The sequence below is a fragment of the Staurois parvus genome, unplaced genomic scaffold (assembly GCF_062004578.1).
Source record: "Staurois parvus isolate SC_StPar_1 unplaced genomic scaffold, SC_StPar_1.0 ptg000572l, whole genome shotgun sequence".
NCBI lineage: Eukaryota > Metazoa > Chordata > Amphibia > Anura > Ranidae > Staurois > Staurois parvus.
The window spans coordinates 1640680-1657296 of NW_028318368.1; the positions used below are offsets into that span (position 1 = coordinate 1640680).

The 16617-nt window shown below is 39.3% G+C and overlaps 1 protein-coding gene across 2 annotated transcripts in view; it reads right to left on the bottom strand.

Moving 5' to 3' along the window:
• LOC149450529 (bifunctional heparan sulfate N-deacetylase/N-sulfotransferase 3-like) overlaps window positions 1–16617 on the bottom strand; it is a 347552-nt gene that overhangs the window by 116409 nt on the left and 214526 nt on the right. For both annotated transcript variants that reach the window (XM_089691786.1, XM_089691787.1), the window contains exon 6: window positions 11755–11883. In XM_089691786.1, the coding sequence (XP_089547912.1) occupies window positions 11755–11883 (129 nt within the window). The remainder of the gene's footprint in view (window positions 1–11754; window positions 11884–16617) is intronic.

Genomic DNA, 16617 nt, shown 5'->3' on the forward strand with positions numbered 1-16617 from the left:
CAATTCTCTGGCACTCAGTAACAATTCTGTCTGTCCCTGAGTAACAATTCTCTGGCACTCAGTAACAATTCTGTCTGTCCCTGAGTATGAATTCTGTGGCCCTAACTAGCGTTTCTTTGTCCCTAAGTAACAGTTCTGTGGCCCTGAGTAACAATTCTGTGTCTGTGCGAGTAACAATTCTGTGGCCCTAAGTAACAGTTCTGTGGCCCTCAGTAACAGTTCTGTGCCTGTGCGAGTAACAATTCTGTGTCTGTGCGAGTAACAATTCTGTGGCCCTAAGTAACAGTTCTGTGGCCTTCAGTAACAATTCTGTGTCTGTGCGAGTAACAATTCTGTGTCTGTGCGAGTAACAATTCTGTGGCCCTAAGTAAAGTTTCTGTGGCCCTAAGTAACAATTCTCTGGCACTCAGTAACAATTCTGTCTGTCCCTGAGTAACAATTCTCTGGCACTCAGTAACAATTCTGTCTGTCCCTGAGTAAAAATTCTGTGGCCCTAAGTAAAGTTTCTGGGGCCCTGAGTAACAATTATCTCACACTCAGTAACAATTCTGTCTGTCCCTGAGTAACAATTCTCTGGCACTCAGTAACAATTCTGTCTGTCCCTGAGTAAAAATTCTGTGGCCCTAAGTAAAGTTTCTGTGGCCCTAAGTAACAATTCTCTGGCACTCAGTAACAATTCTGTCTGTCCCTGAGTGACAATTCTCTGGCACTCAGTAACAATTCTGTCTGTCCCTGAGTAAAAATTCTGTGGCCCTAATTAAAGTTTCTGTGGCCCTAAGTAACAATTCTCTGGCACTCAGTAACAATTCTGTCTGTCCCTGAGTAACAATTCTCTGGCACTCAGTAACAATTCTGTCTGTCCCTGAGTAAAAATTCTGTGGCCCTAATAATGTTTCTGTGGCCCTAAGTAACAATTCTCTGGCACTGAGTAACAATTCTGTCTGTCCCTGATTATGAATTCTGTGGCCCTAACTAGCGTTTCTTTGTCCCTAAATAACGATTCTGTGGCCCTCATTAACAAGTCTGTGTCCCTGAGTAATGGTTCTCTGTCCCTAAGTAACTTTTCTCTGTCCCCAATTATCGGTTCTGTGGCCCTAACTCTGTCCCTGTCCCTAGTACAGAGCGGTCTGCCTCTGTTCAATAACTGCAGGCAAATGAAGAATTCCAAAATGGCCGCTATTTATAGCTCGACCATTACACAGTGCTGGCTGGCTGGCTGCTGATTGGCTGATGCGATCACATGTAGTTGAGGAATGCATTATGGGTCAGCGCGCCTTGTCTGCGCGCCTTCCCAGACATCCCCGCTCCGTCGCCGCACATGTCAGCCGCCATTTTCTGAAAAATTTCGATTCGCGCGTCCGAATTAGGCTATTTTTCGGATTCGGCACGAATCGAAATTTTTCCGATATTCGACTCGAATTCCACTTCGGATACTTCGATTCGCTCATCTCTAGTTATAGCGTCTACAAACTATGGTATATACACTGGAATTTACACAGCTATGAAGCTGATGGCGGTAAACAGAGACTTATGGAAGGTACACTAACTGACATTAATATTGACACTAATACAGGGGTCAATGTATTGTACACTTTCACTGTACTAATGACACTGGCTGGGTAGGGGTTAACATATAGGGGCAATCAAGGGGTTAATTGTGCACCTAGCAATGTTTAATGTGTGCAATGTGTGCTGCATTTACTATACTATATGACAGTTTTTTCTCCCTGTTTTGCAGGGAGAAAAAACAGCCAGATCGCTGTTCCCTGTATACAGAGTTCTGTGTTTTGTAAACACAGAACTCTGTGTGTGATTGGACCCAGCTGATCAGCTGACTTCAGCAAAGTCATCGGCTGAAATTAGGTACCAGACTCGTGCTGTGTCCAATCAAGGCAGGGGTCGGCAGGGGGCACATACATATATGTGATCATGCCTGCACCTGCTGCCCACTCACAGTATATTTACTGTGAGCGGTTGGCAGGTGGTTAAAAAAGATCATCTAAGGGGCTGACAGTTCCATCAGGAATGATTGCAAGTTTTTAAAGAAGGCCACCCTAATGTTGGTTATATTTTGTATGTCATACAATCGGGCTGCATCTCCTTCAGCAAAGTGTCATCCACAGATTTAAAAACCTGTGCTTCTGTACTCCTGAACAGCCATGTGTGACAGTTTGTAAAGTTTAAAGACATATTTATTACTGAAGATAAGACAAATTTCCACTCTGAACAAGGGCATGATTAAGACATACTAAGGGTCAGTTTTCATGCAGTCAGAAGTGCAACTTTTGAGTAGCCAAAGGAGGAATTTAGGACTATAACTATAAACTTGTAAAAAAAATGTCTCATGTTGTGTCTCACTTCTCCCCCTTAGCCTTGCAACAGGCTTGATAAATGTCACCTGTGAGAGCAAAGAACCCATGCACTAAATCAATGTACATATCCAAATAGGAAAATAAATGTCCAAGAATACCAAAATTCAAAAACAAAAACTGTATATAATGCAGCTTACCAGAACTTAGCTGAACTTTTTAAATGCAGCACTCCATAGGGAGCTAGACTGCCCTTTTACACTTGACTGGCTGGGTTTGCTAATTCACAGAAGCATAGTCCCTTTAGAAGATTAAGTGCTGCAATAGCTAAACCTTTACACAAGTGGGTGGAACCTACCTGACCTGCTTTTCAGAGCACTGTCAGCTATGGAGAGAGACAGAGAAGGGAAAAGAAGAAAGGACCAAAGAAAAACAGCAGCTTTCCGGAGAACAAGGTGTGGTATGCCCAGAGACAACGAAGCTGGAACTTATTACCTCTCTTTGAAAGTCTGAGTGTCTCTCTCATGTGAGAGTACAGAATTTGAGTTTGGGACTATACAAGATAAAGCAGCAGTATAAGTGACTTGAAGTTGTAGTAAAGAAAGTCAGAGTTAGAATTTTCATTGAGAGTAATGGCAATCCACAACCTATACAGTTGCCTGCTGTATTTCAAACTTCTTCTGCAATGAGTGATCAACTCTTTGGTGCCATTTGTTCTCAGTCTCTGCCCAATCAAGGAGAAAACAGATTGCTGTAATGCTTACTAGAAACTCTGTTAGGCACTGCTACTTAGAACTTTGTTTCAGAACCTGCCTTAAATGTATGTGAATCTGTTGTGGATTCGCATATGTAGCTTCAGTTGCTTACCTGCTGAGGGTTCATGTAAATAGACAATGTCTGATGCTGCTAAAGAGTCCTTGCAAGCACATGTGACTGTATAAATAAACTAACACATTGCTGGCCAAGTCCTGGAAAGGCCACAGGGTATAAACAGTCACTGATGATCTATAGAAGGTCACCCTTTACTCCTGGATGACCTCTCCTCAGCCACTTGTTCCTGAATAGTGACATTAAGGCAGACCAGTTGATCTCCTATGTTCCAGAACCTTATCACAACTTGACCAAGTAGTAAGCTGTTTCAGCCAGTTTATGTACACAGCATCAACAGTGTCTATTACATCCCAGACACCGTTTTAGCTGATTTCATAAGGGGCCCATCATCAAGGATAGAGACATTTAAAGAAAACCATTACTGGGTGTCTGGCCTAAAATACTACTCTGCGCATGAAGGAACACACATTGTACCTGCGGATTACAATATGACAGCTATTTAATAAGAGTCTTATCAGGCCACAACTTAGCCAGCTGTACATACATATGTTTGTGTATCTATTTTTCACTGGCCAGTCACAAAAAAGAAAGACTTTTTTTTTTACAACATGAGTTAGTTGAAGTTAATTTAACATCTCCTTTGCCACTCACACCTATATATCAATTCATAAGGTGCCTTGTCTTTGACTGTTGTATGTATTCACCACTGTTGCTGTTCATGTATTTCTGCATTAAGTTCTCTAATTACTAACCAGTTCCCTGGTAGCGTGGCAGCTCAAAAAAAAGGAAGATATTCTACCTAAGCTGGTTTTTGGTATGTTCTGGCAACCATTCAGGGTTTAACCACTTGATAAAGGTAGGAGAATCCTTCAAATCAAATCCAGCTGCTCCATTGGGAGCAAGCTACATCAAGTGAAGAACAATTTTAGCAAGTACAGAAAACACCTGCCAATGTTGCCAGAAATACAGTGTCCTTGTCACTTCCTGTAAGTTAGATGGGCCTGAAAAGAGAAAAAAATGCAGGAATCTTATAAAAAGACTGGTAAGCTGCAAAATAACAGATGTTTATTTTTGGGTTTCGCCATGCTTTAGTCATCTAATGTGAACTTGAGACATCTTCAATGTTAATCTTTTCCTATAAGATTAATAGGATGTCACCTGCAGGTCTTAAAGTGTTACTAAACCCACAACAGCAAAATCAATCTGTATATGCAGTAAAGCATGCTTGTTATACTCACTGCAGAACCTAAGGGGTTAATCCTTTGCATTGTGTAAAAAGGCTGTTTGATCCTGACTTCTCTGATCCTCCTCTTCTTCTAGTGCCCCCCTCTTATTTTCTGATAAGACATATCATGTGGAGTCACCCTGCACATGCTCAGGCACATCCATGTATCTCTCTTTAGTGCTTATTAAAGATTCCTTTATTTCCTCACCAGTTGCTTTTCCTTTTCCGCTGGTGCATCTTTCTACTGTATCTGCCAGTATCGTGGAACGGACCTGGGGGGGTAGATGCAGCTGCATCCAAACACCCATGAAGGAGTCCTTAGTGAACACCACCCATCCACAGTTAGTCCATTTTTAGTTGGGGTAGTGTCCATTTCTGTCTGTTATGCTTACTTTGTTACACAGTGCTTTATACTAGGATGCTAATTTTAGTGTCAACAGGACAAATTATAGAATAAAATGTATATATTTTTTTAATTACAGTTTGAATTAACACTGGTCAAGTAGACAATAGTATGGTTTTAGTTCTGTATATTTTTGTATTGGATTGTATACACATATATTTTTTTAAAAGACAATAGCACCAAAAAAGCCTTTTTTGCTGTTTAAATTAATATATGTATTACTTTGTTATTTTAAAGCGGAGTTTCAGTGAAAATAAAACAAAATTAAAAGTCAACATCTACAAAAACTATAGCTGCTGACTTTTAAAAAAAGGACACTTACCTGTCCCTTGATCCCCCATGTCCTCCCCGCAGCCTGTTTCACTGGCTGTCCAGTCTTCCAGTCGCTGGCATCTTCAGTGAGGGCACCCGACTGTGACAGCTTGTGGCTTCACAGCTGGGTGCTCATTGCACATGCATGAGCAGAGCTTCTCTTTGTGAATGGACTTCTTCAGGGTCTTGTCATGTGTCCCAGAAGACTATTGGGAGGGTAGGCGATCGCAGCAGAAGTGGGAGCGGGTACCTATCAATTTTGGGTAGCCGTCCCTCCCGCTCCCCAAAGGTGCCAATCCTTAACGGGGAGTGGAGGATCAGTCTTTAAAGCAGAACTTACCCTTTTGGGTGGAGCTCCACTTTAAGTAAAGACAGTTATTACAGAATAAACCGGCCCATAATGGAAATGTAAAAAATTGCTCTGGTCCATCGGGGGTAGCATGCCATTCCTTAATGACAATCCAACAGTCCCTGTTTACCATTTTAGAATCATTACATTATTTTGAAATGCACGTTTAGAACCTTATTCATCTATTTTCTACTAATCACCAATTAACTTACTTTTAAAGCAGAAATCCAAGCAGCTAGGCTAGTGAGTCCAAGGGGCTGGAGGGAATCTATGGGGGAAGCAAGCTGAGATACAGGAAAAAGTCTGTCAAGAGGCCTGGTGGGACCTGAACAGTAAGCAGATGTCACCTAGGCTGAGAGAGACTGAATAGCCAGTGGTCTGGGAGACCAAACCGAGCAGAGGTACTGCTAACAGAGAGCCAGGTGGCTCAGCATTTTCATTGTGTATTATTTTGAGTGAAGTTTAAACCCCCGTGTGGTAAACCTTGTGTTGGAAGGACTTTTCATTTATCATTTAATAAAAAAGTGGGCTACCCTTAATTTTAGTTCCTGTCTGGCAAGAACTCACCTCTGAGCATCTACCTCTGAGCTAAACATCCCCCATATCATATCATATACCCATATATATATATATATATATATATATATGATGAATGCCACAGGAAGAGCTAGGGGATGCAAAGATGTGTGAAAAAAAATCCCAAACTTCCAGGTGCAGAGTCAAGAATAAAGAAATACATACCTCCCTGTCAAAGAATTTGAGACCCATAAGAACCTAGGGGCTAACTCAGCTCACCTTGTTTTACTTAAAACTAAAATATCTCCTTTGGGTAGACTAACCCTTATAATATATTATTTAGTTCCAGTTTATATGTGGGCACGTCTTGTAATAATGCAATTGAATTGCTTGGCCTGTTCATTGAAGCCACTGTGTGTGCCATTTAGTTGACTAATTTAGTGATTTATCCACTTGTGTTTCTGAGAGGAAATCAACAAAACATGCCAGCGGCCTGAAGATAGGTTTGTAAATGTATGATTTTAAAGAACAATAAAATAACTTGAATATTTGGTTCTTAGTACATGAAATGTATGTCTATTTATGTTTGTAGCAACATCCCAAAATTCAGAACATAATAAAAGAAATTATGAGAAACAGGGCTTTTGAGGCACAAAATCTAGCCAATAACTATTAGTTAAAAAAACTGTATGTATTTCTTCACATTTCAAAAAATTAGCATTAAAAAACGTTTGTGCTTTATAGAAAGTTTTGCATGCACATATATCAACCTCTCTACAAGACATTGGTATGTCCTACATCAAACAAAGAAACCTCTCCCTATCCTTTACATTAAAAAGAACAATTAATCACTAATTAAGTTGAAACAACTGCTGGAAATTTGCATTTTCCTGCCAGGTTTGACTTATTTTCCTTTTTTATGAATAAAATAAATAATTTGTCTTCTTTAGCTCTTCAGTTCAAGCATCTGACTAGCTGCTACAGCTGATACCTCCAGTTTTTCTTTCCTTTAGTAAATCATACAACAACCTGCTTATTGTATGGTAAGAATCATTTGATCCAACATGAAAGAATACATTTTTGGGCTTATTCAGTAAAGCAAAGAAAAACTGACTGTATTCAATAAAGAAGTCTTGAAGCAGAACTGGAAAAATAAACTTAGGAACATAAAAAAGTCATTTTTCTCTTTCCAACCTACTTGTTATTTTGTTTACAGAGCGCCCTGATTGCCTGTCTAGGCAGGAGTATTCTCCATCCAGTGCACACTGAAACCAACACTGTAAATAGTTGTTGTTTAGTGCCGTGTTTGTGTCTAAATACAATCATGTTCATGTTCATTTCATGCCTGCTCACCGTGGCTTATGTTGCCATGGAAGTTCTGGGGAACTTGTAATGAAAGAGCTCCTGCAGCTACCATTAGAGGAACCATGATGCCATGCTGACACTTAGAAGTCCTTAGAGAGGAATGATGTACAGGTGGCCTATAGACACATACTTTTTTCTTCTTGAAATACCAGTTGCTATGCTGCTTTACAAGTGTATATCTTTGCAAAATGCTGGATGATGGAATGCATTTAAGACATTGCACAGTTTGTTACACTTTAGTATTCAATGCTAATTCTTAAGTGCAGAATTCACTTAAAGGCATGGTGAACATTCATACCCACACTTTATGTTTTTCTCCTGCAGAATATGTGTTTTGATCATGTAGTTTCATGGTGTCATTTGTTGCCTCGTATGCACAGCCTACAGTAGAGAAAATCTTCTCATTCCTGTGACAGCAGTTTCTATTTGTGTAGAAACATAAGGTATTCAACATGACCATATTCAACATGACCAGGGGCGGACTGACCATTCGGGTACTCGGGCACTGCCCGAGGGCCCGGGGTCAGTAGGGGGCCCCATGAGATGCCCCTGGTACCTTTCATAGGCTTTTTTTCGGTGTGGTTTGAGTGTGGGTGAGGACACAGTGGCCCCATGATCCCCTATTGCCCAGGGGCCCTATAGGTTGTCAGTCCGCCCCTGAACATGACACTGCACAGGTTAGGCCCCATGTACAGGAGACGTTTCTGAACGATGGAAACTGACTGCTGGAAAACCTAGGTTAAAAAACGTCTGTTTAGCCACGTTTGCATAACGCGTTTATGCGTATTTGTGCACATTTGCGTTTAGAAGCGTTTTTTAAAGATAAGCACAGGAGAACCTCCCAAATGCCCAGAATGCACTGAAAAGTGGTAAATTATTAACTATTTCAGACTGTTTCAGAGAAATACACACAGTAGAAGCAGAGAGAGAAGTATGTGTTGCGATAATTAGGTGTGAGATGCTCATTAACATTTCTTTTGATTCCAAGGGTGGGATAGGTGTCTGGTAGACTGAGTCATTAAGGCCACCTGGCAGGGGGTCTGCATGAGGAATTTGAGGCATGAATTTTCATTAGCATATCTTTTGTTTCCAAGAGTGGGAGAGGTCTGAGGTGTGAATTGGTCATTACAATGTGTGACCAGCTTGGCAAGAACATCCTGTGTTTAGTGTTTTGTCCATCTGAGTACCTTGAAAACTGTTTGCATGCATTTTTCATGATGAAAAAAGGCTCTAGACAGCATTGGGAACTGGAAGAGTTAAAAAAAATTTCAAATGCAAATGCTTATAAACATGATTTGCCGCGTTTAGACTTGTTTAGCTGCTTTTACAAGCGTGTTGCGTTTGAAACGCTGATAAAATCGACATCTGAACGCAAAAAACGACTGTAAACTCAACTGCCTGTAAAAGACTGTAAATGAAGATGTGTACATGGACACACAGGAAAACAGTAGGGTGAGTTCAGGGGCTGCTAGAAAAAAACGCTGAACAGCTCCTAAATGTGAGTTTATCAGCTGCAGTGTACATGAGCCCTTAATGCATAACCTCTGTCTGTTGAGAACCAGTGTTCATTTTGACATCACATTTCAATTTAGCTTTAGTCATCGTCTTTTAACTAAAATGCTAATTTAGTTTTAATCATATTTTAGTAATCTGAATTGTTTTAGCTTTAGTCATATTTTAGTCAACTAACATCTCCATTACATTTTAGTTGATTAAAATCTTTAGTGCATTTTAGTCAACTAAAACCTAGTGGGTTGTGTTATACAGTATAACCAGTGTTAATTTTAATGTCAAATTTCAATTTAGTTTTAGTCATAGTATTTGGACTAAAATGGCATTTTAGTTGTAGTCATATTTTAGTCATCTGTATTGTTAAAGTTTTAGTCGTATTTTAGTTGACTAAAATCTCCAGTACATTTTAGTTGACTAAAATAATTTTAGTCAACTAAAAGCTAATCTAATTAACCAGTGTTAATTGTGACATCAAATTTCAATTTAGTTTTAATTATAGTCTTTTGACTAAAATAGCATTTTAGTTTTAGCTGTATTTTAGGCATTTGAATTGTTAGAATTTTAGTCGTATTTTAGTTGACTAAAATAGTGTTAATTTAGTTGACAAAAATATTTTAACACTGGTGAGAACTGATATTTCCTGTGAGGATACTAGATATCCCCACTCCTGGGTCTCCCAGTCTATTGCTCATACAGGTGAGAGCTATTGTACATAGCAATTAGATCTGACATAGATACAAGCAGACAGAACATTCACAGACAGGGGCGGACTGACCATTTGGAAACTCGGGCACTGCCCGAGGGCCCGGGGTCAGTAGGGGGCCCCATGAGATGCCCCTGGTACATTTTTCATAGGCTTTTTTTGAGTTTGGTCAAGGATACAGGGGCCCCATAATCCCCTATTGCCCAGGGGCCCCATGAGTTGTCAGTCCGCCTCTGTTCACAGACATACAGAAAGCATTGGCATTGGTACTCCAATATTTGTAATGAGACACAAAGTAGATGGCAAGGCAAACAATGGATGCTTTGTGACCCAAAACAGAAAGTTGTCCTGGCCTATTAGAGGATAAGGACAGGGTAGCTGAAGCAATACATGGACTTGGGGAATTAACTAGTCTTGACACTACAAACTGCAGCTACAACATGTGAGCCCAGAATTCCAAGGTAAGGCAAACAAAAAACACTGTGAATATAACTGCACCAATGCTACAGTAGTTAAAAAAACAAATAAACATTTGAAAGTATATAATGCCTTTAAGTCTGACAGCACAAGATGGCTTTAGTGTTGAAGAGTCAGTAAGGGAATGAAACTGAAAATTATATAGAAAAAGTAATACATTCATGGATAAACTCCTGCTTGTAATGTGCTTGGCTTAAAGTCCTAAACATCTAAAATGCTTTATAGTCTTTACAAAAATTTACCACACTTAACGAGTTGTATTGAGTATTATTTTTCTGAATATAACATAAAAGTGATATATTTATAGAACATATAAGTAATATATAATTTACGTGCATATATTGTGGCCTCAGTTACAAGCTTCAATCTTTAACAAAAATTAATGACTGTTATTTTTCATTTCTGATCCATTTCTGGTCTCCTGTTTTATTTTTTTTAACTTTCAGGTCTAAATGCCAAACAATATTTCTGGAAAAGTGAGAGTTACATATGTGGCAAACTTCGATCGGTAAGTCACTCACTGCGTTCTCAGTTGATGATCTAGTGAGTCTGGCAACCAACTTTGCAGGTGAATATTTTGTTGCTGACGTTGACATTAATAGGAAAGGCCCTCAATACTTGCTTCATGTTGGGTGTATAAATACCTGATCACTTAATATTAAAAAAAATGAACTGTGCTTGGCTTTATGTCCTGGGTCATTATAACACATGTGCTGCTCCTATTTGTATTGCACTAAATTATTTTTACTTTGCACTGATAATTCCAGCTTTTGAAATATCTTTATACAATTTATGATGAGCTACTGGCCCATTCACTCACTGACTGAGGGTCAGCAAGAATGTGAGTGTGTTTATGTGTTTGTGTGTGGGGAAGACTGTTGTAGGCAAATTTTCTCAATGGATTGCTGATTTGTTACCATGCAAATTGATCCACCCAGTTTGATGTATATCTTAAATAATTTAAATAAATTCACTTATCACTAGTAGCAAGCATTTGTGTCTTAATTCAATTCCCTCAATCACTAACACATGCAGTAAGAATATAGTATTAAGATTAAAAAGGCAAACCCCCCCCCCCCAAAAAAAAAACAAAAACAATAACAGTTCATTTTGGACTGTACAACTCTGATTACTATGTTATGTCTTTGTTTTCTTCAGAAAGTTCTGCAGGTCTGCAGTAAAGCAATATTTTCTGTGCTTACCCACCTTCATGTAGTCAATGACGTAAGAGATGACAATAAGGCCACTCCTTATATACTATGAAGAACATGCAGGATTTTGCAATCAAGAATAATGACCCCCCAAACTGATCAAATGAATGCGTACCAAAGAGCTTCATCGGCATAATGAAAGATTCTTGCTCCAAAGGTTGTAAAGAGGAATCCTAAGACAGGCAGTATATTTGTTTATAATGATATAAAAAGGATCAGAAGTCTATAACTGGAGAAGGTCTTTCAAGCCACAGAGGAATTCAATGTTTCTGTTGCCATTATTCTGCGGTACTGACCTCCAAACACAAAAACATCTGGGCTTAATTCTAGCCAACTGCTATACTTAGATTCTGATATCTTGATCACTGAGGAATTAAGGTGACCCCCAGAAGGGAGCACTGACAAATGTGAAATAAAGTATTGAAATTATGGAACAGCAAGCAAGAAAAAGTCAACATAATTTAATTTCAGGCAATGTTGCAGTAATACAATTAAAATATATGCTTTCTGAAAATACGCTAGAGTTTTTGTAGATACTTACCGGGTTGAGGATGAGTGTAAAGAAAAGCTCCCCTCCTTGAATGTTTTTATCAAGTTCAATTGGACCCCCAGGATACTCTTTATAGAATATAGTATGAGTGAATAAACCACATGTTTGTCGAGGAAGAACCTAAAAAATTAAAATAACTATATCAATTTAGTTCCATAAGAACCTGGGTTTATAGTGTTATATTATTTGTTACAACTTGGAAGCAATGGGTATCTAATGCTGCTGCTTATCAGGTTTCCTGAGAAATAAATGCATTTTGCGCCAACAAGAAAAACTAATTTGAAATCCCACATTCTGTGTGCACACACTATACATATACACAATGCATACACAACTTTCCCAAATATTTATAGACTTCTTTGATTCCATGATCTCTCAACATCAATCTGACACTGCTTGAAAACAAAACTGAAAGTAAGGAACACAATAGTTTAGAGATGCTTTTATCTTCATGGCATCATGGCAGTAATAGAAAAGAAAAAAAAAAACCAAAACAGTGTATAAAAGCCTAGATTAGAAATAGCCTGACATCACAGGCAACAAATAGCTGTTCACTTCAAATACAAACCACTAAACAGAAGAGAAGGCAACCAGAGCAGTACTTGTTAACCTTTCCCGCTATAGTAGAGCTGTAGATCTTTTCATTCTGTTAGAAGGTATCAAAGGCAGGTTTTCTTTTATTCTTTGAATACTTTAAATTAGTGTTTACTAACATTCTCAGAACTTTGTTGCACTTAGAATTCTTATATAGTGAAAGTGTAATAAAATTTAAAAATGTATGTCAAAATGAAATGGAACGCTTAGATATTTCTATCTGTGAGCCAATGCCAGTGGTACCTCAAGAACGATTGCCAAGTGTTTTGTTGACACTGGTAAAATGCATACAGCTAACATTTTTTTTAAAGAAGAATGCCTAATCATATATGCAGCCTAATCATACATGCAGCATGGGCATAGGAGGACACAGTAGATGCAGAATGGACATTGCACAGTTTAAACCTGTCTGTGAGCGCCACATATCACAAATCAACATAGTAATACTTTTCTAGAATTTAATACATAAAAATTTTGAGTATGGAATCAGTTTAGACTGATCATAATTGCTTGTTTCTAATTTGTTGGCCAAAGATTATAGAGGTTTTCTTGAAAGAATAACTGCCAACTATGTATACATATATTTAGTGCACTTCTCCATTGCACTGTTAAAGTCCTTAGTAAATAACTTGTATATCCAGATATGGAGGAGAATTTGACCTCCTTCGATGATGCAGTTCTTAGGTCTGAGCTGCCAATCACCAGGCAAAACAACCGTGGACGCACCAATACTATTAAACATATAGGGTTTGCAAGCCTGGCCTCAACAGAGAAGAGAAATGGCTGAATGTTGTTTTATAAGTAAATCTAGCCTCTAATCCTGAATGGGCAGTATGGGTCTCGTTAATTACAAAGTACAATAAAGAGAGAACAAAGCACAAAAATACACCCAGTTAGTATTTTTACATCCATTGAATGCAACCATAAAAAGGGTAACTGCTCAGGAAAAATAAATAAGCCCAAACAGTGAGAAAAGAAAGAATGAAGAAAGTTAAAGTAAATGTGAAAATAAATAATAATACATGGATTTCTTACACAAATGTTCCATAACTGCCATCTAGGTAATGCTAAACAGCTGTGACATGAGAAATGGAGAAATAAAGAATTTACAGCAGATTATCTATACAGCTACTCTTATATCTTGCTGAAGTTAAAACCAATTTTAACACTGTTTTAAAAATGTAAAAGAAAAAACAAACTGCATGGCACACTGCTTAAAGCATTTGCCAGGGGAAAAAAACATATTTCAGTACACCATATTTCATTATTTTCAGGTCCCAGCAAGTAGAAGAAAATAAATGCCATCAGAAATGCACATTGTTCCTAATTTCTTGGTGTGTACTGACAAAACATGACCTTTTCTGGGCTAAAATCACAAGAAATGTCCTTGCCCAGTAGTTTTTTGTTAAACTACTGAAACATTTCCCCTCTTCTCATGTCCACAACATAAGGGTGAATTAGATGAGAACAAAGGACATCAGATTGGCTGCACTCCAAACAATCCACTTTATTGAACCAAGATAAAACCAATACAGACAGTGGAAATACAGTGGGGGACTGGCAGGTAAATATGTTTCACGCTAAAGACAGAGCTTATTCATTACCCCTAAGGGTGAATTACTTTGTAGTTCATGATAAAAACTGGGAGGACGTTTTAAGGCAACGCAGGCAAATTACACAGAACACATCTCCTAAAGTGGTTCTGAAGGCTGAAGGTATTTTAACTTCATGCATTCTACACATGAAGATAAAAAACCTTCTGTGTACTTCTCCCCAGTCCCCCCCCACCTTATACTCAGCGGAACTGATCTTAATCTAGTGATGTCCATGAAAGAAGCAGCTCTCCCCACTCTCTCCCTCCCATTGGCTCAAAGACAGCATCCATTGGCTCCTGTTGCAGTCAATGACTGCCAATGAGGAGGGAGCGAAGGCAGAGCTTGGGAATGAGCATGCACGAGTGTCCCCCATAACAGACTGCTTGCTATGGGGACATTCAGCAGGGGGTAGGAGCCAGGAGCACCAGTGGGGGACCTGAGAAGAGGAGGTTCAGGACAGCTCTGTGCAAAACCATTGCACAGTGCAGGTAAATATAACATGTTTGTTACTAAAGAAAAAAAAACTGTGGTATCATTTTAATATCTGACATAATCAACTACGTTAAAGCGGTATTAAACCCAAAAGCAAACATTTATTACATTGTAGATTACTAATTCTTAGATGTGATAGCTGCATTAGTTTTCTGTTTTTTTGCCTTCTTTACGTTATTTTCACCTGGTGATCCAGCTGATAAGTCTGTTGTTTTCCCAAAATAAAACTCTCCTGCAGATGTAGTAGTTAGAGAGATAACCAATTACCACTAACAGGAGTGCTTACATGTTCAGCTTTTATTTATTATGTAAAACCTTTATCCCAAAAGAACTGTTGCTGCTGTCAAAAGGTGTCCCCTTTACCAAAAGAAAATAAATGCAGCAACCACATCTAATGATTAGTAAGCTGCAATATATTTATATTTTTTGGTTTGGCTTTAATACTGCTTTAAGTGTTCCAGTAAGATTTAGGAGGGTATGATTTTCAATCTGAATCTGAGATCAAGAATTTGGAGACATGACCTAAAACTAGCAGGAACTAAGTGCAAAACAAAATTTGTAAAAAGTATTAGTTTGGTGAAAGAGTAGTAGACATTTGGAACTGACTTGCAGAAATGGTACTAAGTCAAGCAACAGTAAGTGGATTTAACCACTTGCCTACCGGACCAATTTTAAAATTTCAAATATATATAAAAATTGCAAGAAAATTACTTAGAACTCCAAAACATTAGAAATGTTCTAAAAGCAGAGGCACTGGAGAATAAAATGATGGTTATTTCAATTTCAAACATACATTTTCAGAAAAAAAATACACTTAAATGCATTTTAGTGCACACAAACACATAATAATAAACATTTTTTTGATAAAATATTCTATTGAGCCAAGTAAATGGATACCTAACATGTTTAAAGTTTTGCTCACCCATGAAATGGCAACAAACTATGGTACCTAAAACTCTCTATAGGTAATGCTGTAAAAGCTTTTACAGATTACCAGTTTAGAATTAAATGTGAGATCTGCTGCTAAAATTATTGCTTTCACTCTGACATTTGTAGCAATACCTCATCTTTGTGGTGCTGGTGCAATCACTGTTTGCACATGCAGGGCAGGTGCTACCACTAGGCAAACTAGGCAGCCACCTAGGGCGCACAGCTACCTGGGGCACAGACAAGGACACTGGTTTCCCTACTCACCATCATGGCCAGATCTAGGGGGGTGCTAGGGTGGGTTACGCCCCCCCAGATTTCAGTTGTTCACACCCAGGCCAGTCTTTCCATGGATGCTGTGCCTGGCCATTGAGTGCTTTTCACTCACAGCTGGAACAAGGGGAGAGCAGCCTGGAGAAGTGAATCCTGCAAAGGAGAAATGATGGGGAAGAGCCAGGAGGTGCGAGCTGTGCTCTCCTCTCCTGTCAGTGGAGCGATCCTAGATAAAGCAGATGAAACAGAATCACTCTTACATTGGCATGTTCAGTGTTTGATTCCTTCCCTGGCTCCCTATTGCCGAGAGCTGATCAGTCATAGGAGGAGGTAGGGGGCAGGATAATCAAGCTGTGTACAGCCCGATCCAAGAGCGATCCTATGTTATCTGCTGTATGGAGGATTGCTCCACTGACAGGAGTGAGAGAACAGCACACCCACACCTCTACCTGGTTTCTTGCCTGCAAGTTTGGGGGGGGTAGCTTGCTGGGGGGGGTGTATTTGGGTAAGTGGGAATATTTTATGTTGGGAAGAGTAATTTGCAGAGGTTTTAGTTAGTGGAGGGAATTGGGAAAGTTTGTCCTAGGTGGGGGGACTGAAGTAAGAGGATTGATGCTGGGAGGGGGGATTGGGAGGATTTGTGCTAGGAGTGGGGATTTGGGGGAGATTTGTGCTAGGAGGTGGGATTGGGGGGAGATTTGTGCTGGGAGGGGGGATTGGGGAGAATTTACACCTGGAGGAAGGATTGGGGCGGATTTGTGCTAGGAGAGTGGATTGGGGGAAAGGTTGTGCTAGGAGGGAGAATTGGGAGGGGATTTGTGTTAGGAGGGGGGTTGGGAGGGGTTGTGCTAGGAAGGGGGATTAGTGCTAGGAGGATGGTTTGGGTGGGGAAAAAGAATTTGTGCTGAGAAGGGTAATTTTGAGGAGGTTGTCCTAAGAGGTGGGATTGGGGGGATTGGGGGAGAGAATTTGT